Raw genomic sequence first — 23,713 nt, forward strand, 5'->3', positions numbered from 1 at the left:
AACTTGAACTCAGTGACCCTCTCCACTACCTCGTTGTTGATGAGCAGAGGGGAGTGGTCAGGCCTTGATTTTCTAAAATCCACTATGATCTCTCTTGTTTTCTTTATATTGAGCGCCAGGTTGTTATTGTCACACCAGGCTGTAAGGTCCTCCACCTCCCTCCTGTAGGCAGACTCATTGTTGTTTGTTATGAGACCCACAACTGTGGTATCGTCTGCGAACTTGATGATGTAATTGGAGGGGTAGGAGGGGGAACAGTCATGTGTGAGCAGGGTGTACAGTAATGGGCTGAGTACGCAACCCTGCGGGGCGCCGGTGCTGAGAGACAGGGTGGACGAGGTGTAGTTGCCCAGTCTGACGGCTTGTGTGCGGTTTGTGAGGAAGTCCAGCACCCAGTTACACAGTATATTACACAGACCCAGGGTTTGGAGTTATGCAAATATACAATATGCAAATATACAGTACTGTTACCCATAGATCCTGACAGAGTATATACATATGATGGGGAGGGGACTGTACATTAGGAGGGGGTGGGTGGGTGGGAGAGAAATATACATACGGTGGGGAGAGAATATATACATGCGGTGGGGAGGAGACTGTCTATTAGGAGGGGGTGGGGGTGGGGGGGTTTGGACATTACGTTGGCCTGTTTTGAATCGCAGCCTCCCATAGGTGCTCTTTAAGAGCGGTTTTGAATGTGGGTAGGGATTCACATTCCTTTACAGCTTTGGGTAGGGCGTTCCACATTGATGTGGCATAATTGCTAAACGTGTTTAGTCCCTTGTTTGAGCCGAATCTGGGTTTAACATGATTTGTTGAGCTTCCTCTGGTGTTGTGGTCGTGGTATTCACTGACCTTTGGGAAGTATTTTGACATGTACATGGGTACCTTAGTCGTATAGTGTATCTTGTAGACCAGGCCCATTGCAAGTTGCTGTACTCTGTCGTCTACTCTAAGCCATCCTAGGTTGTCAAAGTGGGCAGGGGTGAGGTGGGTTCTAGGGGTAAGGTCAAGTAGAAGTCTGACCAGTTTGTTTTGTGATGTTTGTAATCTTGTTTTTAGCGCCTTTGAGGTGCTTTGGTACCATGAGGTGCAAGCATAGTCGTAGTACTCTTGAATGAGTGCTCCTGCCAGAGTCTTCAGGGTATTCTTGTTTACCAGAGAGGAGATCCGGTACAAGAATCTAGTTAGTTGGTTGACTTTTTTTATTACCATGGCATCTATCCGTCCGTCCGTCCATCCGTCCATCCATCCATCCATCCATCCATCCATCCATCCATCCATCCATCCATCCATCCATCCATCCATCCATCCATCCATCCATCCATCCATCCATCCATCCATCCATCCATCCATCCATCCATCCATCCATCCATCCATCCATCCATCCATCCATCCATCCATCCGTCCATGTATCCATTCATTCCCCAGCAGTAGCCTCGATGGGAACAACCGCTGTGTGATCTGAGACCAGAGTTTCAGTTTCATATAATCCTTTTTACATATTATCTATATATACTATATCTGTACATATCCCTTACCTACTCTTCTTACTAGTTGCACTGCTGGCCAGTATGACTTACTACCATAGTGTCTTTATACCTGTATCAATGTACATTAATACTACAACTCTGTGTACATACATGTGATTAGCACTATTACTCTTAATTTATATATTTTACACCCAGTTTAATCACCTGTACATTGTATTTTACTATTGTACTTTACTAAACTACGTTTCATTGTACTGTACTTGTGCTGTATGATGATGACAATACATTTTAATGTAATCTAATCTAATCTAGCGTCGCTGGGCTAGATAAGAGGTCACAAAGGGCCGCGCCAACATTTGTAGAATAAGCCACCAGCTTTAAGCAGCAGCTCAAGGTGAATCAATATGTCTCATGAGGCTGAAAGCACAGAGAAGAATAATGCTGACACTTTTTTCACTGACGATAGTAATTCTCAGTAGCTCCATGAACTTTATATTAGATTAGATTCAAATGTATTGTCATCATGCAGCACAAGTACAGTACAATGAAAATAAGTTTGGCATCCAACCAGAGTGAAAATGTAACAGTAATATACAATGTACAGGTTATTAAACTAGGTATAAAATATATAAATTAGTACTACTGAGTAAGTGGTAATCCGATGTGAGTACAGAGTTGTGGTATTAATTATGTAATACTACATTAATATATGTTTAGAAGTATCAGCTAATATGTTTATGTTTTATTAGGATCCCCGTTAGCTGTCCTGGGGTCCTCACAGGAAAACAAGAGAATACAATTAAAAAAAGAAAAATAAGGGAAAAAAAGAAAGAAAGCATAAGGGAAATCAATAATTAATTCTCAACATTCTAACATATCATATATATATATATATATATATATATATTAGGGATTAAAATGTGATATCGGAAAATATCGGTATCGGTTTAAATTTTTTTTTTTTTTTTTTTACATTTCTATAGAAATGATGTCCGATATTATCGGCCTACCGATATTATCGGCTGATATCGGCATTAAAATGTGATATCGGTTGATATCGGTATCGGAAATTAAGAGTTGGACAATATCGGTATATCGGTATCGGTAAAAAAGCCAATATCGAGCATCCCTAATATATATATATCATAATTATCTTGATTAAGAAAATAAAAAACATAAAATAGTCAATCACATCTTACTACATCAGTCTCATTTACATCAGTTCTCTTTTTAATATATTTTTAAACTATATGTATTCTTTTTCTATTTTTCTCCCATCCCAATTCCACTGTGCCAATTCTTCCCTCCCGTCTTGAACGTTGCTCGCATATGCCCCCCACTGGCCGGTTGTAGGGAGGATAGAAGCCTTGCATCACGTGTCCCCTCCGATACACGAGGAGGCAGCCTGTCACATCTAGCCAGGATGAGAACCCCTCCCACCCCCTCTATGAGGAGCTAGCCTAGATGAGAACCCCTCTCCCCCTGTCTATGAGGAGTTAGCCAAGATGAGAACCCCTGCCACCCCCTCTATGAGGAGATAGCCAGGATGAGAACCCCTCCCACCCCCTCTATGAGGAGCTAGCCAGGATGAGGAGCATGTTCAGCCATAGAATGATCCCCCCACAACACCACAAACTGCCTCGTCAGTCTCTCCGGCCAGTAGCCGTCAGGCTCCACCGTGGGTTGCTGGAGAGCTAACAGCTACATTGTTAACTATTGCACATTACTGCTACATTCGCACTCTGGTTGGATGCTAAACTTCCTTTCGTTCTACCGTACCTGTGCTGTATGATGACAATACATTTTTATCTAATGTAATCTATACACTCGCCGACCCCCCCCCCCCGTGGGCCAAACAGTGTGTGAAAAACAGGCGCCGAGGTGGCATGTCACCACCAGGGTGATGCATGTGGCGCAGGAGGCATGCAGAGGACAGGAGCCGAGAGAGTGAATCTGTGGCCAATCGTCATGGTGACAGACAGATCATAGTAGAGCTTGTGGAAGTTTAATTGTAATGACGTTTCTGGAGGGGAAAAAAGGAGATTGGAAATTAATTGCTAATCCCTGTCTCTCTCTCTCCATCTCCCTCTCTCCCTCCCGTCAATGTCTCTCTTTCTCTGACCCACTGTCTCTCCATCTCTCTCTCTCTCCCTTCAGTGCCTCTCTTTCTCTGACCCACTGTCTCTCCCTCTCTCTCTCTCTCTCTCTCTCTCTCTCTCTCTCTCTCTCTCTCTCTCTCTCTCTCTCTCTCTCTCTCTCTCTCTCTCTCTCTCTCTCTCTGACTGTCCATCCCCGTCTGTCTCTGACTGTTCAAAGACCATTTTTCTGGAAACGGGCAGGACTGGGAGTGACAAGTAAAAGGCTAAGTAGACAGCCGGCACGCACGCACGCACGCACGCACACACACACACACACACACACACACACACACACACGCAAACACGCACGCACGCACGCACGCACGCACACACACACACACACACACACACACACACACACACACACACACACACACACACACACACACACACACACACACACACACACACACACACACACACACACACACACACACACACACACACACACAAAAACATACACAGGCACACACAAAGCCATTTGTGTGAGTACACATTTATATTCACGTTACAGTGCAGACAAATATTTCTCTCTCTCTCTCTTTCGGTCTCTCTTTCTTTCTCTGCCTTTCCTTCTCTCTCTCTCTCTCTTTTGGTCTCTCTTTCTCTCTCTCGATCTCTCTCTCTCTCTCTTTGTCTTTCGTTCTCTCTCTCACACACACACACACACGCAATCATTCTGATTTACACACGTACTCACATACTCACACACGCAATCATTGTGATTTACACAAAGGCATACACAAACCCACATTCACAGACATAGACACGTCTTATGCATATTACAACGCGCGCACACATTCTCAGAAGAGGTAAACTATCCTCTCCTCGCCGTCTGCGTCTCCAAAAACAGTGCAGAGCTGTTCTTTTATGGTGTAATGAGAGCTTCAGAGGGGCTCTCCTCTGTTATTCAGCAGCGCTGCTGCTCTGTGTTGTGCTCTCTGAGGGTAGAAACAGCACTTATTGTCCCTACTTGCTATACGACAACTTGCCACGGTTGGTGGGGTAGCCTCCCAGGGATCAATGAGGAGTTGGATATGACTGCTTCATCCCTTTTCTGTCATGGTCTTTGCTTTATTTCGCCTTTCTGTGAGGGACAGCTGTCTATTTCGTCTTCCTGTGAGGGATAGCTGTCAATCACTGGCCTCTGTGGTTAATTGCCTCATGGTAGGGCAGGTGTGTGGGCTTGATTGCACCTGATTCAGTGCAGCTGTGCCTATGGTAAAGCTGAGTCTATTTAAGTTTGAATATCGCAGCGTTAGCTGCTTTCTCATTCCCTTTTGTGTTGGCTATTCTTCCGGCCAGGCTTTTCTATATTAAAGTGTATTGCTGATCTCTCCCTATTCAGCATTTAGCCTTTTTCTGTAGCCATTCTGGTTTTAGGCTACCGGCTTATTTTAGCACTTTATTTTCTAGTAGCTGAGTCTTTTATTGTAGGTGTGTTTCTTTTTATGACAGTTTTCTTTTGTTTCCTTTTGAACTGTCATTAGTCCACTACCACACATAAACTCCCTTAGTGGAGGTTTATTGTTATTTAGGTTATTTGTATGAACTCCGTTATTAGGAGGTGCCTTTGTGGCTTATTTCAGTTCTATTTCATACTGGTTTCCGCTCAGCGTCATTCTGCACTAACCTTACTTTGTGCACAGCACTGAATAAAAAACTCCACAATGTACCTTTACATACCGACATCCGTCTGGCCACACCCCTATCCGCTTACCTTCATAAGCAGGTGTGTGGTCATCTACTCGCCTCCTTCTTCACTTTCACCACAAGGAAGTGCCTTGGTATATACCCCACTTGACGAGGTTGTTTAGCGAAGAAAGTTGATACGTGTTTAAATTTTTTCTTGCTTTTTTCTTCTCTCATATATTTAAAAAGAAAAAAGCTAAGTCATAATGTTTACTATATATATCCCTCTCTCCATATCCTCCTCCTCCTCCTCCCCCTCTCTCCATCTCCTCCATTGACAGGTTCATTTAGAACCGAGCAGGTGCAGCATTACTCTCTCATGGCACGGCCGTGTATCGCGGCGGAAAGGAACCCTTATTTGTGTGTTTATGTGCGTACAATACATGCGTATGTGTGTGTGTGTGTGTGTGTGTGTGTGTGTGTGTGTGTGTGTGTGCGTGCGCACGCCTGCGTCGCTGTGTGCCGTTCATCAAAGCGGGGATGACGGAAGGCCAGACCGACCGGAGCTGTCAAACTCACAACTTTTTTTTTTTATCCACTTTTTCTCCCATTTTCTATATTTTCTCCCATCCCAATTTTCGGATCATCCAATTCAACCCTCCCCTGTCACGAACGCTGTTTCTTGCCTCCCACAAGCCGGCTGCAATGTGGACTAAGTCATACATAGCACAAGTCCCCTCCAGTACTTGAGGTAACAGCAGTCGCATCTTTTCACCTGCGCAGCTCGATCTCTCAGTGGCGAGGAGTAACGCGTGGGAGGCTCACACTGCCCCCGACACTTCCTGATTCTACTGCGCAGGCGCACCAACCGATCTGTAGGAGTCGCTGTCCACAACGCCCGATCCCCACCCATCAGTTTCCCACCCCCTAATACGGCCAATGTGTATTAGTACGGACGGCCAGCTAAACTGAAAGCAATGTGGAGCGCTGGGCTCGAACAGGCAAGCCCAGCGTCTCCGTCATTCGTGGCGAGCGCCTTGCCCACTACGCCACGTAGCCGCCCCTCAAACTCACAACTTTGACCATTCCTCACGTCTAAGGGTGAACCCAGGGGGAGGGGGGGGGGTGTGTACGGATGATCCATTGTGGCTCTCACTCTATACGTTTAAGCACATCGCCATCCATCAGAAAACGTCAATAAAAAAAACAAATGGACTCACTGGGGGTGTGTTTTGCGGCGGCCTATAGCCTGATTGCTCCCCGGCGCACTGCTTCGCGGGCCACGAGGCATGATAAATCCAAAATAAAATAATCGCTGTACGGCGCGTTGCTCCGGTCGACCACAATTATGTCACGCAAATAATCCCTTCGGGAGGTGACCCTGTAGCCCCCGTTACCATGGCGACTGCCCCTCATCAGCACCCTCGGTTAGGCACCACTTTTCACCTGCTACGGGAGCGGGAGGAGAGAGATGGGAGGGATGGAGGGAGGGAGGGAGGAGAGGGGTGGATGATGGAGAGGTGTGAGAGGAGAAGATGAGATGAGTACAGATGTTTTGGTGATGAAGGAAAAAGAAAGGTAGGAGAGGGGGGGGGGGGGATACGAGCAGGTATGGAGGAAGATGAGGGGTGACAGTGGCTCGGGAGGTAGAGCAGTCGTCTGGTAGTCACAAGGTTGCCGGTTCCAGCTCCTCCCGGGGAAAGCGTGTTTGGGTCTCTGTGGGATATGAACTCAGATCGCCACGACAACCAGAAACTGCAGATTCTTCCTGAGCAACGTCAGAAGGTTCCACCACAAAAGAAGCCACACAACTCCTCCTGCAATCAACAGTCATGTCTCCCCTTGACTAATGCAATGCTCTGCTAGCTGGTCTACCGACTACTGCTACCAACAACTTGTACAGAATGCACACTCGTACACTAACTACACACCCTCAAGACCCCTCCTCTCTGCATCTACTAACTACACACCCACAAGACCCCTCCTCTCTGCATCTACTAACTACACACCCACAAGACCCCTACGCTCTACATCTTCTAACTACACACCATCAAGACCCCTAAGCTCTGCATCTTCTAACTACACACCCACAAGACCCCTACGCTCTGCATCTTCTAACTACACACCATCAAGACCCCTAAGCTCTGCATCTTCTAGCTACACACCCTCAAGACCACTATGCTCTGCATCTTCTAACTACACACCATCAAGACCCCTAAGCTCTGCATCTTCTAGCTACACACCCTCAAGACCCCTACACTCTGCATCTTCTAACTACACACCCTCAAGACCACTACGCTCTGCATCTTCTAACTACACACCCTCAAGACCCCTACGCTCTGCATCTTCTAACTACACACCCTCAAGACCCCTACGCTCTGCATCTTCTAGCTACAGAAGGGAGATCCCCCCTTGAATGGCCCTTCTAAGGTTTCTCTCCTCCACATTGCCTGTGGTGCATTTTTTCCTATTGCTAGGTTTTAGTGAGTTTTTCCTTACCTTCGCGTGGGGTATGTCTGGGAGTGTTGCATTCATTTATTTAAAATGTTTTGGACTTCATGGTGTTTTAGTTTTGTTCTTTATTTATTGTGATGTTTCTTCTTGACTTGTTTAAAGAAGACGTGTCCGGCCCATGGGGACATTAACATGTGTTGTCGGGCCTTTACAGGGTGAGTCACTGATATACAAATGATCAGTTTTGGGTGAATTGGTATTGTATCTATCTTCTTGTCTGACTCTGGAGAAGACGGCGTGTTCTCTTTAATATTCTACCTGTCACCAAGACAACTTAGGAGGCCATCTGTATGCCTGGCTGGCCACACTTTGACTGCAAAGAGATGAATAAATAAAAACAGTTACCTGCTGTGCCTCTCACTCCTCCTCCCGTTACATAATTCATAGCTGCAGACTTTTTGGTTTAACCTGCGACACCAGCTGAGGGAAGCTTCCAAGTGCGCAGTCACCCCCCCCCCCCCCCTCCCTCTTCCTCCCCACCCGCCCAGTTACATAAGCACAGAGAGAGTGTTGTGTGGAGGTTAGTGGAGCACCCATAGGCTGACCCCCCCCCCCCCCGCCCTCTTAACTCCACTAACGACAGTGTTAATGGGGGTTGTAATTGATGCAATAGGAGCTTAGAGCGTAGTATGTGTATATTTGTGAGCATGAGGGAAAGAGAGAGCGAGAGGGAGGGAGAGAGAGAAAAAGAGAGAGAGAGAAAAAAGAGAGAGGGATATATAGACAGACAGAGAGGGAGGTGATTATTGGATTTTGATAATTAGTGGGCATCTTCCTAGTTCTGCTCTGCATGCATGATTTGGTGTTTTCCATTGGGGGCAGAGAATGGTTTTGAAAAATTCTGCATGCAGAGTCTCAATTTGGTGTTTGTCCTATTTTGTGAAATCTTGGTTTGCAAGTGGGCCCCAGACCTCGCAACCATACAGGGAAATGAGTTGTATGACGGAGTCTAATATTTTTAGCCAGATTTGAATTGTAATGTCTAGCTTGATGTTCCTTTTTGATAGCATAAAAAGCCCTTCTTGCTTTGTCTCTCAGGTCGTTCCCAGCTTGGTTTAAGTTCCTGTAGCACTGATGTTTAGGCCGATGTTTAGTTTTTTGTGTGTTTTAGGGCAATTGTGTCTGGGAGAATTTGTGTTTGTGTTGTTGTAAGCTGGGTCTTTTTTTGGAATATCATAACTTTAGTTTTGGTTAGATTTACTGTCAGTGCCCATGTCTGGGAGAATTTGTGCAGAAGATCAAGGTGCTGCTGTAGCCCTTCTTTTGTTGGAGACAGCATCACCAGATCATCTACAAACAGTAGGCATTTGACCAGTGATTACTGGTTGGCCTGCATGTGAGGTTAGGAGGAGGGCAGGCACGACCAATCAGGTTAGGAGGAGGGCAGGCACGACCAATCAGAAACAACTCAGACATTGGAGGAGAGGAGAGACCGGAGGGGGAGGAGGGGGACGAGATTAAAAACACAGACGAAGCGAGTTGAATATAATAAACAAAGTTGTACTCACAGTTGCATGATCAGGTAAAGGTGATTGGAGCTCTCGTATATGTCCTCCAGAGCCACGATGTTCTCATGTTTGATCCTGAAGGGGAGGGAGAGGAGGAGGAGGAGGAGGAGGGACAAACAGAAGGATTCAGTCACAAGACTACAATGTTTAACTCTCTATCTCTCTGCTGAATCTCTGGTCTTCATCTCTCCTTGGACATTACGTTTTCCCTTCAGTTCATCTCTTAACCCTTTCACTGCCACACTACAGAAGGTTCCCAACATTATGGGAAATCTTCTTACCATCTTCTCCAGAGTCAGACAAGAAGATAGATACCAATCATTCAGCAGAAAGCGAGCCTAGCACAGCACAAATTAATGGAAGCGGATACGAACCACAAGCCTAGCTTAAAACTCTGGGAGAGGTGCTTTTGGCCAACAGCTAGGCTAGCTGGTCCGTATTCGCTTCCATTCATTTGTGCTAAGCTAGGCTGACATGCAGCTGGATAGCTTTCTACTGAACGCACAGAGGGGAAATTGGTATCTATCTTCTTGTCTGACTCTGGAGAAGACGGTAAGTGAATTTCCCATAATATTGGCGCTTTCCTTCAAGTACTGATTTTTACCATGGGTACAGCTCTGTGTGTGTGTGTGTGTGTGTGTGTGTGTGTGTGTGTGTGTGTGTGTGTGTGTGTGTGTGTGTGTGTGTGTGTGTGTGTGTGTGCGCGTGTGTGATAGCCCCCATGATAGCAATGTTAGCAATATAGTAAGTAGAGCACACACACTAACCACACACACACACACATGTATGCACACAAACAAAAAGGCTGAGCAGGTGGGAAGATTAGTACATGCATTATGAATGTTTGATCTCCATGATGACAGCAGGCACTGAAACAGAGCGATAGGGCATGACTCATTCACACACACACACACACACACACACACACACACACACACACACACACACACACACACACACACACACACACACCCACACCCACACACACACACACACACACACACACACACACACACACACACACACACACACACACACACACACACACACACACACACACACACACACACACACACACACACACACACACACACATGTTGCAGATTGAATGGGGATTGCTCACTAACCAAGGATAATGTGTATGTGTGTGTACGTGTGTAAGAGTGTGTATTTAAGCCCTGGCAGGGATAATGAAGGCCTGGCAGCAGACAAACGGAGTCCCTGGCTTTTACCTGCTGCGTTCAGAAACACCTTTTTATTATAATATATTCACAGCATAACATGTTGACAACATGACGGCATGTATTGCTCTGCCAGCTGTGTGAGGAAGACAAAGTGGAGACAGAGCTGCACTTTCTAACAGAACGCCCTGTCTCTCTTCTCTCCCCTTCCTCTCTAAATCACCTGAACGTGCTGTATCCAACCAACTCACTGATTATCTCAGAATATACAGAATGACCTCCTAGACCCTAATCAGTCAGGCTTCAGGACGGGTCACTCCACAGAGACGGCCCTCCTAGTGGTCACGGAGGCCCTTCACTTAGCAAGAGTGAAGGGCCTCTCCTCCTGCTCCACCCCCCCCCCCTCTATGGCGAGCTGCTAGGGCTGGACTTTTGGACTTGAACTTTGTGCTGCACTGTATACATGTCCCCAACCACTGCACTTTATTGTCTTAGCGTTGTCTCACTGTTCTGTCCTGTTTTGCACTTTATTACTATTTATTATTATTATGTTATTCTTATTTGTGAAAAAAATCGGGCACTGAAATGTCAAATCACGTTCCATTTGTATATACAAGTTTCAAGTTTCAAGTTTCTTTAATAGTTGTCATACAGAAGTACAGAATACTTTCATACAAAATGCTTCTTACTGTTACGCTCCAGAGACTGTGCTAGACAAGATAGTATCAAATAACATAGTATAGCATGTAATTTAGAAGTAGAAAAGTAGAAAATGAGGTCACAGTGTTCAGTATAGACATATGTACAATGTTCGATGCAGAATAGACGTAACTGAGTTACCATATAATATACAATACTATGCAGTGTACTAATGTACAGTACTATATAGTGCAAAGCAGAAATGGGATGAGGTACAATTTAGGTACAATTTACAGTAAGGTGTACGAGTTGTAGTGCAATCCTTCATCAATAAATATAAAGTGTGGGGAGTGGGTGCTACAGTGTGTTTGTTTAAAGTGAGTGTGTGCTATAAAGTGTGTGGGGTGGGTGCTACAGTGTGTTTGTTTAAAGTGAGTGTGTGCGTGTGGATGTGTGTGCTATGTGCGTTTGATGGTTGTTGTTGTGTAGTGTTCATTGTTCGTTTAGCAGCCTGATGGCCTGGGGATAGAAGCTTCTTCTGAGTCTTTCTGTGCTCGCCTTGAGACTCCGGTATCGCTTGCCTGACCGCAGCAGTTCAAAGAGGCAGTTGTTCGGGTGAATAAAGAAATCTGAATCTGAATCTCTGTCCTGATTCTCCTGGACCTGTCGGCAGCCTTTGACACAGTCAACCATCAGATCCTCCTCGCATCCCTCACAGGAATGGGAGTTGTAGGCTCTGTGCTGGCATGGCTGACATCCTACCTCCACGACTGCTCCTATCAAGTATCATGGAGGGGGACCCTGTCGGCCCCCAGCCCCCTTCAGACCGGCGTCCTCTTCTTCCTCTCTACACCAAATCCCTGGGTAACATTATCACGTCTCATGCCTTCTCGTATCACTGCTATGCCGATGATACTCAACTCTTCCTCTCCTTTCCTCCCTCAGATATCCATGTCTCTAAGCGGATCTGAGCTGCCTGCCATGTCAATGTAATAGAAATATTATCTATGTCCATCTGTGTTAAATATCTGTACAGCTTGACTAGTTAATATGATCAACTAGTATACAGCTTTAAGACACTAGGCGACAGTCTTAAACAGTGTCTCTTAAACTCGGCCAAAGGGCCAGGAGATATGAGAGGTCCAAGGTTATTTTCCTCTTCAGTTCTAGTGTGAAGACATAACATAAGCCCTAGAGCCGTCTTTGTTATTCATTCTCTCACTAGGGCATATTTTGTTTACCTTTTCTATCATATCTGGTATTTCATGTACGTCATGTAAATTATGTATTTAATGTAATTTCTGACCAGAGTTCTTTCTCACTTTCTGGGCAGCACGGCAAGGAGGAGGAAGATAATAATAATAATAATAATAATAATAATAATAATAATAATAATAATAATAATAATAATAATAATAATAATAATAATAATAATAATAATAATAATAATAATAATAATAATAATAATAATAATAATAATAATAATAATAATAATAATAATAATAATAATAATAATAATAATAATAATAATAATAATAATAATAATAATAATTCATTACATTTATATAGCACTTTTCTAGACACTCAAAGCGCTCCCCACAATCTAGGGTGGAAATGGCCTCCTTCACCACCACTGGTACCACCCAACCTTGGGCTACGCAGGCTCAATGGGTGCCATACACTGGCACCAGGCACACATCACACTACACAATGGCTGAACGGCTCAGGAGACAGGGATTGATATCAGCCAATTAAGGGGAAGGGATGATTAGTGGCCTTGATGTCAGAGATCTGATTGGGAATTTGGCCAGGAAGGTCGGGGAGCCGCCTACTCTTTGCAATAAGCGCCCTGGGTTCTTTAACAACCGAATTCAGTCAGGACCTCGGTTTAGAGTCTCATCCGAAGGACGGCACTCGCAGCTATACGGTGTCCCTATTACTGTAACAGGGGCATTGACTAGTCCAGAGGACAGAGTGCCCCCTGCTGGACAACAACACCACTTTCCGACAACGGTCTTGACCAGGGCTCAAACCAGTGATCTTCCAATCATGAGTCCGGAGCTCTACTCATGTAGATGAGGTAGAGGACAAGGAGGAGGAGGAAGAGGACAGGGAGTGAAGGCAGGATGCAGACTATTTTTATAATAATTCTTTGCCTATTTTCTGTTATCTCTTTCATTTCATCCCATTTTGGGTAAATAAATACACTGTTATTTGTCGTGGGAATATTATCATGTCATTATAGATCTGTGTTGAGATATCATTTTATCTTTGTACAGCTTGACTGGTTCAATATGACCAGCTAGTATAATGAGCTCAGACACTGGCAGACACTACTGTCCCTTTAATGTGGGGAGAGGATGACTTTTTTTTACATCAAATTTGCTGATGACACAGTAGTGGTGGGCCTGATCTCTGCCAACGACGAGAGGGCCTACCTGGAAGAGGTAGAGAATCTGTCACAGTGGTGTCAGGAGAACTGCCTCTCCCTGAACGTCAGCAAAACAAAAGAGATGATTGTGGACTTCAGGAGGTCGGGGGTCAGGGACTACAGCCCCCTCAGCATCGACGGGGCACCGGTTGAGAGAATGAACAGTTTTAAGTACCTTGGAGCCCACATATCCGAGGACTTGACATGGACCACACACATTGACAGTGTTGTGAAGAAGGCACGACAACGCCTCTACTTCCTCAGGCGCCTAAGGAAGTTCCAAGTCAGTCAGAAGATCCTTAAGAACTTCTACTCATGTACAATAGAGAGCATCCTGACTGGCAATATCACCTCCTGGTTTGGGAATAGCACCGCACAAGACCGAAGCAGACTACAGAGAGTGGCACGTTCAGCCGAACGCACAATTGGAGGGGGGCTTCCCACGCTCCAAGACATTTACAACAAGCGGTGCAGGGGTAAGGCTAAGAGAATTATTAAGGACTCCAGCCACCCAAACAACTGCCTCTTTGAACTGCTGCGGTCAGGCAAGCGATACCGGAGTCTCATGGCAAGCACAGAAAGACTCAGAAGAAGCTTCTATCCCCAGGCCATCAGGTTGCTCAACGAACAATAACACTAACAATAATACTCACAACACAACACACACAACACACACATCCATACGCACACACTCACTTTAAACAAACAATACACTGCAGCACCCACTCTCCACACTTTAGAACACCTAGACACACTTTATATTTATTGGTAAAGGATTTGCACTACAACCCATACCTCAGTACACCTTACTGTAAATTGTACCTCATCCCATTTCTGCTTTGCACTATTGTATTGTATTGTATATTAGTATATTGCATAGTATATTGTATATTGTACGGTAACTCAGTTACTCTATTCTGCATCGAACATTGTACATATGTATATACTGAACACTGTGTCTACGTACGTGACTTCTATTTTTACTTCTATTTTTACATGCTATACTATTTTATTTTATTTTATACTTATCTTTTGTCTAGCACAGTCTCTGGAGCGTAACAGAAAGAAGCATTTTGTATCAAAGTATTCTGTACTTCTGTATGACAACTATTAAAGAAACTTGAAACTTGAAACTTGAACTTTTGACCTAATCTTTTCCTCTCCTAGCAAGGTTGTTTAGCATTCCAGTTAAGAACATAACAAACAACACCGCCTAGCCAAGGCTGGTTCTCCTTTGGGCAGACTTTGTTTACCTGTCTGGGTGTCTAGTGGACGTCATTTCAATTGTGTATTAATGTACGTCTGACCAGAGCTCTTTGTCATTTTATGGTCAGACGCTTGTGTGTGAACATTGTTGTCTCTGATTGTAAACTGTCCTTTCTGCTGTGGCCACAGGGGAAATAATTAAACTTATGCTTTCTATTTTTTAATAACTTGACTCAGAATGATTTATACAACGGCTCATCTTTTGTCCTTTAATATTTTCCATTAAGATATTGTGTGTTGTTTTCTATTTGAGTATACGTAAAACATTATATGGTAATATTTTACAAAACCAAGCATTTCACTGTAATGTACATGTACTTTATATGTGACATACAACAGGTGAAAGTGTAACACTGAACATGCAAAGGCATAATTCTACTGATAAAGCATTCATATAGTGTTTTCCATTCATACTATAGTGTTTTCCATTTTGCACACCAGTGTTCAATGAGTGCTTAGAATGTCTACTCATATGATGTATGTGTTTGTCATTTGAAAATAAAAGAGCATTTAGTGAAGAGTTAACACTGTTTTGAGGGCAAAGTGTGCTTTTGCAAGAGAAGTGTAGGATTTAGCATTTTGTGTGTGAGTTTTGAGATTTGTGTTTAGGGTTTGAGGAAGTCGGGTAGTCAATCAAGAAATGTGTTTAAGCAATTGAGAAAAACTGTAATATGGTCGTGCCAATAAAGCCTCTTTGAATGAGAGAGAGAGAGAGGGAGAGAGAGAGAGACAGAAGGAGAGAGAGCATGAAAAGGAGTGTTATAGCTGTAGATTTGGAGGGAGGTATGAATAGGAAGAGATGGATCACAAGGCAGATTAAGTGTTCTCTGGTTTGTCTACATGTGTGCCGTAATACTACGTAATGGTCTTGCCAATAAAGCCTCTTTGAATTGAACAGAGAGAGAGAGAGCAAGAGCAAGAGAGAGCGAGAGAGAGCGAGCGAGAGAGAGAGAGAGCAAGAGAGAGAGAGAGAGAGAGAGAGAGAGAGAGCGAGAGCAAGAGAGAGAGAGATGATGATCGTCATCATCAAACAGAAACTAAAGGAGGTGCGTTGAAGAGTGATGGGGGAGGAGAGTGAGGAGAAAGAGAGAAAGAGGGAGAGAGAGAGAAAGAAAGAGAAAGAGCGAGTGAGAGAGCAAGCAAGAGAGAGAGAGCGAGAGCAAGAGAGAGAGAGACAGAAGAATGAGGGGAAGGTATTGATTGATTGATTGAAAACTTTATTAACAGATTGCAGAATGGGTACAGTACAGTACAGCTCAATACATACAATTGTTAAGGGGATGCAGACCAGACAAAGACTTTCGTCTTGTTTACATCAGGGTCCCCCATTTTCAATTCATCATAACATATATGACATACACGACATACAGATAGACAGTACTGCTACATCTATACATTTATGACATACCAGATTTGCAAATACAGTACTGTTTGTGATACAAAAAGAGTCTAGAAAAGAGAGTATACATTTGACGTAGAAACTGTACATTGGAGGAGGTTGGGTAGGTGGGGTGGGTGGGGGTAGGTAGTTCCTCTGCAGGTCCAATTTATACCTCCTGTCAATCAATCTCGTTGGCAATATACAAGATTCTGCTGAGAGCGGCAGAATGCTGAAGGTCAGAGAGGGTGGGGGGAACGAACCAATCGGGAAGCCCCGACCAGATTACGCCCCCTCGGCTGAGTGGGCCATTCTGAAAAACCTCCCCCCTCCCCACGGTACACCACCCAATCTCGCTTAAAATATGTAAATAAAGTACTTATAGACCACAGGAAAAAGGTACATATTGTACGTTATGTTTTAGCCATAAGTAATATATCTACGTATTTATGAAAATTTACAATGTGTACATATTACAAATAAGAAATATATTGACATATTTACAAATAAGTACATATTTAAATTTGTTTAACTTTCAGTAAACTACCTCCTTATACTACATCATTATTGGTAAGCTACCTCCTTATACTACATCATTATTGGAATAGAATTGTGGAACCTATGGAAGCTGTTCTAGTGACTGGCTGGTCCTTAAGGTCCCTCTAGTTTGCTCTGAACAGGGTAAATCTGCATTTTGCTACGATGCCCCTCTAGCTCATGAACTCCAACTTAAAGCTTGAGATTCTGCCCTCTGTTGCAGAGTTTAAAACCTTGATCTCCAGGGGCGGTTAGGTGGCCGAGCGGAGATTGCGTTCGTCACCAACCCCGGAGCTGTGAGCTGGATTCGCCTGTTCGAATCCAGCTCACAGCTCCGGGGTTGTCACCAGCTTGGCTGGCCGTCTGCACTAATACAATTGGCTGTATTAGAGGGTGGGAGAAGCTGGCGGGGTGGGTCCGGGTCGTTGTAAACAGCGACTCCTACAGTTCAGTCGGGGCGCCTGCTAAGCGCGGATAGGACTTGAGGGGGATAGTGTGATCCTCCCACACGCTACGCCCTCTCGATGAGAATCCGCGCTGCCAGGTGAAAGGAAGCGGTGATTGGCTGGACGTGTGTCGGAGGAAGCACGTGGTAGCCTTCACTCTCCCAGATGATCTGACTGTGGGGGGTAAGTGCGCAGCGACCAGGAAGGGACTGGGAATTGGCATACGACTAACATTGGGATGGAAGAAAATCGGAGGAAAATGGAGGGGGAAAAAGATTAAAAAAAAAAAAAAAAAAAACCTTGATCTCCAACCGTTGTCAATTAAGCTGTATGTGTTGATTGTTATCCATACTTGTCTTATTGTTTTTTTTATCCACTTTTTCTCCCATTTTCAATTTTTCTCCCATCCCAATTTTCGTATCGTCCAATTCAACCCTCCCCTGTCTTTGAACGCTGTTTCATGCCTCCCACAAGCCGACTGCAATGTGGACTAAGTCATACATAGCACGAGTCCCCTCCAATACTCGAGGTAACAGCAGTCGCATCTTTCCACCTGCGCGGCTCGATCTTCGTAATCGAAGCTTTTGGACTGCAATAAGAAGATTTTGGATCTGTTTACCGCGCACAGGACCTACCAAAATGAACTGATTAAGACACTTGGACACTTGGACTAATAATGCATTCAGTCAGTTATTAAAACTCACTCCACTCAAATCAAGAGTTATATTTCACTCTATTCAAATCAAATTTAAAGTGACGTGGCTAGGATAAAAGCCAAAACAAATTCCTGGACCAAGGTCGAAACAGGGAGCTGCTGGATTCGAAGGCCCTCTGGGAGATAAGAGTGGCAAGCGGCTTCCCCCACCCCCACTCCCTACCCAATCCCCCCTCCCGCGTGTACGCCCGGCGCCACTTCCACGTGATGGTGACGGCAGCCGACTAGTACGCGTGCTGGAGGGGGGAGCCTAAATGACTGTCTCATCACCAAAGCCCGATCCCCCCCGTCCCTGCCCCCTCCCGCTGGACAATCTTTCCACCCTCCCTCCCGCCACCTGGCGCAACGACATCCCGGTGTTGTCGCAGCCGACTATCGCATATGGTGTCTCAGGCATTCTGTAGTCGACATGTGTCAACAAATGTACATGTCTGTTTGAATTTATGTTGTGCCGTTGTTACTCTAAAAATTTAATGATTGTGATATGTTGTTGTTAATGAGACGATGAGCTGTATGTGTGTGTCACTGGAATTTCCCCAAGGGGATCAATAAAGGAATATCTTATCTTATCTTATCTTTCAGCGTCAGGGGTCTGGGCTTTGGAGGGGCCCCGCCCCCGTCGCTTCCTGATTCTACTGCGCAGGCGCACTAACCGACCTGTAGGAGTCGCTGTCCACAACGCCCGATCCCCACCCATCAGTTTCCCTCCCCCTAATACTGCCAATGTGCATTAGTGCGGACGACCAGCTAAACTGAAAGCAATGTGGAGCGCTGGGCTCGAACAGGGAGGCTTACCTGTTCGAGCCCAATCTCCAGTATGCGTGGTGAGCGCCTTGCCCACTGCACCACGTAGCCGCCCCCATACTTGTCTTATTGTTATGATTTCATATGCTGTGTGATTTTATATGCCTTTTTTGGTTAACTCTGTATGTACACTCAACGTGACTGTAAATGAGGGAAACCCCAGTTGCCTTTCAAGTTTAAATAAAGGTTTGAAATGAAATATAATTTAGAATGTTGTGTTGTTGTCAACAGCAGCAACCTTCACAGCATGGAGAGAATGTACAGAGGTACATATGAACGCAGAAGATAATAAACCCATATAATATCATCAAATAAATAGATTAGAAACAGATTTTAAAGTGCAGAATTGCTATTTACATGCCAACATACCTACAGGAAGTCACACAGATGTATCTACTGACAGAGTTACATACATCACAATGAGCGAGCACGCGTGCATTTGTATTCCGTTTGGCCCATCTCAAGCTCTGCCCTCTTTTCTTGATGCGCCAATCGCAACTGTCGCTTCCCTCAAAAGAACCCGCACAGAGTTTGGGAAAAGGGCCTTCATGTTCTCTGCTCCCTCTGCCTGGAATGGACTTCAAAAAACGTTGAAACTGGAGGCCCTCACTACCATATCTGATTTTAAAGTTCAAATTAAGGGCATTTTAAAGAATGAGATGGGAGAATGTCGCTGCTTCACTGCATAATGTGGTGTTATATTTTATATTTTTAACCTGACCTTCTCTCCCCAGCAACCTCCTGCAAAGCCTCACCTTCCATCCACTTTCTACCTTTTTACCCTACCCTCCAATCTCCCCAAATCCCATTCAATCTAGTTTGCTGCAGCTCAAATGTATCCCCTTGCCCCACTTTGCCTTTTATGTCTCTGTCTGTGTTTTGTGTATTTTGTATGTTTGTTTTTGTTTTGCTGCCATTTTGGCCAGGTCTTGCTCGAAAAAGAGATCTTTGATCTCAAGTGACTACCTGGTCAAATAAAGGTTAAAAAAATAAATATAAATTTAAAAAAATAAATAAAAAATGAGCGAGCACGCGTGCATTTGTATTCCGTTTGGCCCATCTCAAGCTCTGCCCTCTTTTCTTGATGCGCCAATCGCAACTGTCGCTTTCCTCAAAAGTATTCTTTCTGTTTTCCCTTGAAATAGAGATATTCACATTTGCATATGGCAGGTATTGTGACAAACTACATGGCTGAACGCACACTATGCCACTATACAAAACACTTTATTGAGGCGTGAAGGCATTCACAGACAGAGAGAGAGAGAGAGAGACCTACTGTAGAGAGAGAGATACATACTGTAGAGAGAGAGACATACTGTAGAGAGAGAGAGAGAGAGAGAGAGAGAGAGAGAGAGAGAGACATACTGTAGAGAGAGCAACATACTGTAGAGAGAGAGCGACATACTGTAGAGAGAGAGAGCTACCGTAGAGAGAGATATACTGTAGATAGAGAGAGATAGACATACTGTAGAGAGAGAGAGAGATAGACATACTGTAGAGAGAGAGATACCGTAGAGAGAGACATACTGTAGAGAGAGAGAGACATACTGTAGAGAGAGAGAGAGACATACTGTAGAGAGAGATATACTGTTTGGAACTAGGCAAAATCTGCATATGGCTCGCTGATAACAAACTATCATTACACATGGGCAAAACAGAGTCCATTCTCTTCGGTTCAAATAACAAACTCAGCAAGACCGACGGCTTCTCAGTTACAGTGGGTGACAATATTGTCACAAGGAAAGATGAAATTACCTACCTGGGTTCCATCCTAGAGGCTAATCTCTCCTGTGACAAAATGGCATCCAATGTAATAAAAAAAGTCAACCAACGAACTCGATTCTTGTACCGGATCTCCTCTCTGGTAAACAAGAATACCCTGAAGACTCTGGCAGGAGCACTCATTCAAGGGTACTATGACTATGCTTGCACCTCATGGTACCAAAGCACCTCAAAGGCGCTAAAAACAAAATTACAAACATCTCAAAACAAACTGGTCAGACTACTGCTTGACCTTACTCCTAGAACCCACCTCACCCCTGCCCACTTTGACAACCTAGGATGGCTTAGAGTAGACGACAGAGTACAGCAACTTGCAATGGGCCTGGTCTACAAGATACACTACACGACCAAGGTACCCATGTACATGTCAAAATACTTCCCAAAGGTCAGTGAATACCACGATCACAACACCAGAGGGAGCTCCACAAATCATGTTAAACCCAGATTCGACTCAAACAAGGGACTAAACACGTTTCGCAATTATGCCACATCAATGTGGAACGCCCTACCCAAAGCTGTAAAGGAATGTGAATCACTACCCACTTTCAAAACCACTCTCAAGGGACACCTACGGGAGACTGCAATTCGAAACTGGCCCCTGTAAATGTCCTAACCCAACCCCCTCCAATGTACAGTAATTTACCTAGTATGGTTTTGTCAATATTCCAATGTACAGTTTTGCTTGTTTGTACAGTGTCCCCCCCCCCCCCCCCCCAATGTACAGTTTTGCTTGTTTGTACAGTGTTTCCCGCCCAACCCCCTCCAATGTAAATTACCCAGTATGGTTGTCAATATCCCAATGTACCCAACCCCCCCCCACACAACCCCACCCAACCTCCTCCAATGTACAGTTTTTACGTCAAATGTATATACTCCCTTTTCTTGACTCTTTTTGTATCACAAACAGTACTGTATTTGCAAATCTGGTATGTCATAAATGTATAGATGTAGCAGTACTGTCTATCTGTATGTCATGTATGTCATATATGTCCTGATGAATTGAAAATGGGGGACCCTGATGTAAACAAGACGAAAGTCTTTCTCTGGTCTGCATCCCCTTAACAATTGTGTGTATTGAGCTGTACTGTATTGTACCCATTCTGCAATCTGTTAATAAAGTTTTCAATCAATCAATCAATCAAGAGTGAGAGAGAGAGACATACTGTAGAGAGAGAGAGACATACTGTAGAGAGAGAGATAGAGACATACTGTAGAGAGAGATAGAGAGATACTGTAGAGAGTGAGAGAGACATACTGTAGAGAGAGAGAGACATACTGTAGAGAGAGAGAGAGAGAGAGAGAGAGAGAGAGAGAGAGAGAGCGAGAGAGAGAGAGAGAGCGAGAGAGAGAGAGAGAGCGAGAGAGAGAGAGAGAGAGAGAGAGAGAGAGAGAGAGCGAAAGAGAGAGAGAGAGCTGGTTGAAGGCAGCGCCCTCCTCTCCCTCCAGGTGGGCTGTGTGTATCGTGACCCGACGACGTGGAGTGAATGAGATTGTGATGCGCCTGGAGGTGAGCTGGGGGGGAGGGTGTAGCGCTGCTGTCGCCGGGGCAACGAGCAAGAAGAAGGAGGTGTGTATGTTATGTCTGTGTGTGTGTGCATGTGCGTGTGTGTGTGTGCGTGTGCGTGTGTGTGTGTGTGCTGCAGACTCACTTGCGGAGCACAGCGATCTCGTTCTCGATGCTGCTCTCCTTCCCCTTCAGAGCCTTCTTGGGGATGCACTTCACTGCGAACATGCGGCCAGTCAGCCTCTCCTGGGCGAGCACCACCTCCGAGAAGGCCCCCCTGAGAGAGAGAGAGAGAGAGAGAGAGAGAGAGAGAGAGAGAGAGAGAGAGAGAGAGACAGACGGACAGAGAGAGAGGCTTATTCAGTCGATGTGTTGAGAGAGAGGCAGAGAGAGAAAGAAACCACACTGAGAGATACAACACTGGACTAACTATCTGACACATTGGAAAGAATCAACCCAAAACCAGAGCCAATTGGAATGCTATTTGGCCCTAAACAGAGAGTACACAGTGGCAGAATACTGTACCTGTGTCTGTGACTGATCCAAAACTAAGGAGATCCTTGACTAGGCACAGACTCAGCGAGCACGGCCTAGCCATCGAGAAAGGCCGCCATAGGCAGACCTGGCTCCCCAGAGAAGACAGACTGTGCACCCACTGCACACAAGAAGAGGTGGAAACCGAGCTACACTTCTTAACAACCTGCCCACTATACATCAGAATTAATGAATGAATGAAAACTTTATTTAACAGATTGCAGAATGGGTACAATACAGTACGGCTCAATACACACAATTGTTAAGGGGATGCAGACCAGAGAAAGACGTTTGTCTTGTTTACATCAGGGTCCCCCATTTTCAATTCATAGTGACATTTATGACATACACAACATACATGACATTTATGGCATAGGGACATACATGACATACAGGTATTTAGTACTGTTACATTTGTGACATATACGATATGCAAATATACAGTACTGTTACCCATAGATCCTGACAGAGTATATACATATGATGGGGAGGGGACTGTACATTAGGAGGGGGTGGGTGGGAGAGAAATATACATACGGTGGGGAGAGAATATACATACGGTGGGGAGGAGACTGTACATTAGGAGGGGGTGGGTGGGTGGGAGAGAAATATACATACGGTGGTGAGAGAATATATACATGCGGTGGGGAGGAGACTGTCTATTAGGAGGGGATGGGGGTGGGGGGGTTTGGACATTTACGGTGGCCAGTTTCGAATTGCAGCCTCCTGTAGGTGCTCTTTAAGAGCGGTTTTGAATGTGGGTAGGGATTAACATTCCTTTACAGCTTTGGGTAGGGCGTTCCACATTGATGTGGCATACATAAGAGACACCCAACACCCAAAGAGACTTTGAAAACATGTATATAACGCAACACTCCCATACCTACTCGGAGAAATACAACAATGTGCAAACACAGCAGCAATATTTGTGAGCTGCTGTGACAAGAAAGAAAAGGACATCCAACGGAATACAGCCACCATAAAGACTGTCAATCACACAAAAATATTCTGTACTGTACTGATTTCTTCTTGATTGTTTTGCTTGTTTTGTTTGTTTTAACACTGGCTTGTATAACACTTGTATGTTTCCCATGTCAATAAAGCCCCTTTGAATTGAATTGAATTGAATTGAGAGAGAGAGAGAGAGAGGAGAGAGAGAGAGAGAGAGAGAGAGAGAGAGAGAGAGAGAGAGAGAGAGAGAGAGAGAGACA

General features: G+C 44.7%; 1 protein-coding gene across 2 annotated transcripts in view; it reads right to left on the reverse strand.

Annotated features, from left to right (window-relative positions):
- The window catches only part of camk1da (calcium/calmodulin-dependent protein kinase 1Da), a 200,888-nt gene that overhangs the window by 95,463 nt on the left and 81,712 nt on the right, over positions 1–23,713 (reverse strand). For both annotated transcript variants that reach the window (XM_084330149.1, XM_084330148.1), the window contains exons 2-3: positions 22,114–22,245; positions 9,286–9,360 (exon numbers count right to left, since the gene is read on the reverse strand). In XM_084330149.1, coding sequence (XP_084186275.1) covers positions 9,286–9,360; positions 22,114–22,245 — 207 coding nt within the window. The remainder of the gene's footprint in view (positions 1–9,285; positions 9,361–22,113; positions 22,246–23,713) is intronic.

This window comes from Notolepis coatsorum (genome assembly GCF_963971535.1).
Source record: "Notolepis coatsorum genome assembly, chromosome: 15".
Classification (NCBI taxonomy): Eukaryota; Metazoa; Chordata; class Actinopteri; order Aulopiformes; family Paralepididae; genus Notolepis; species Notolepis coatsorum.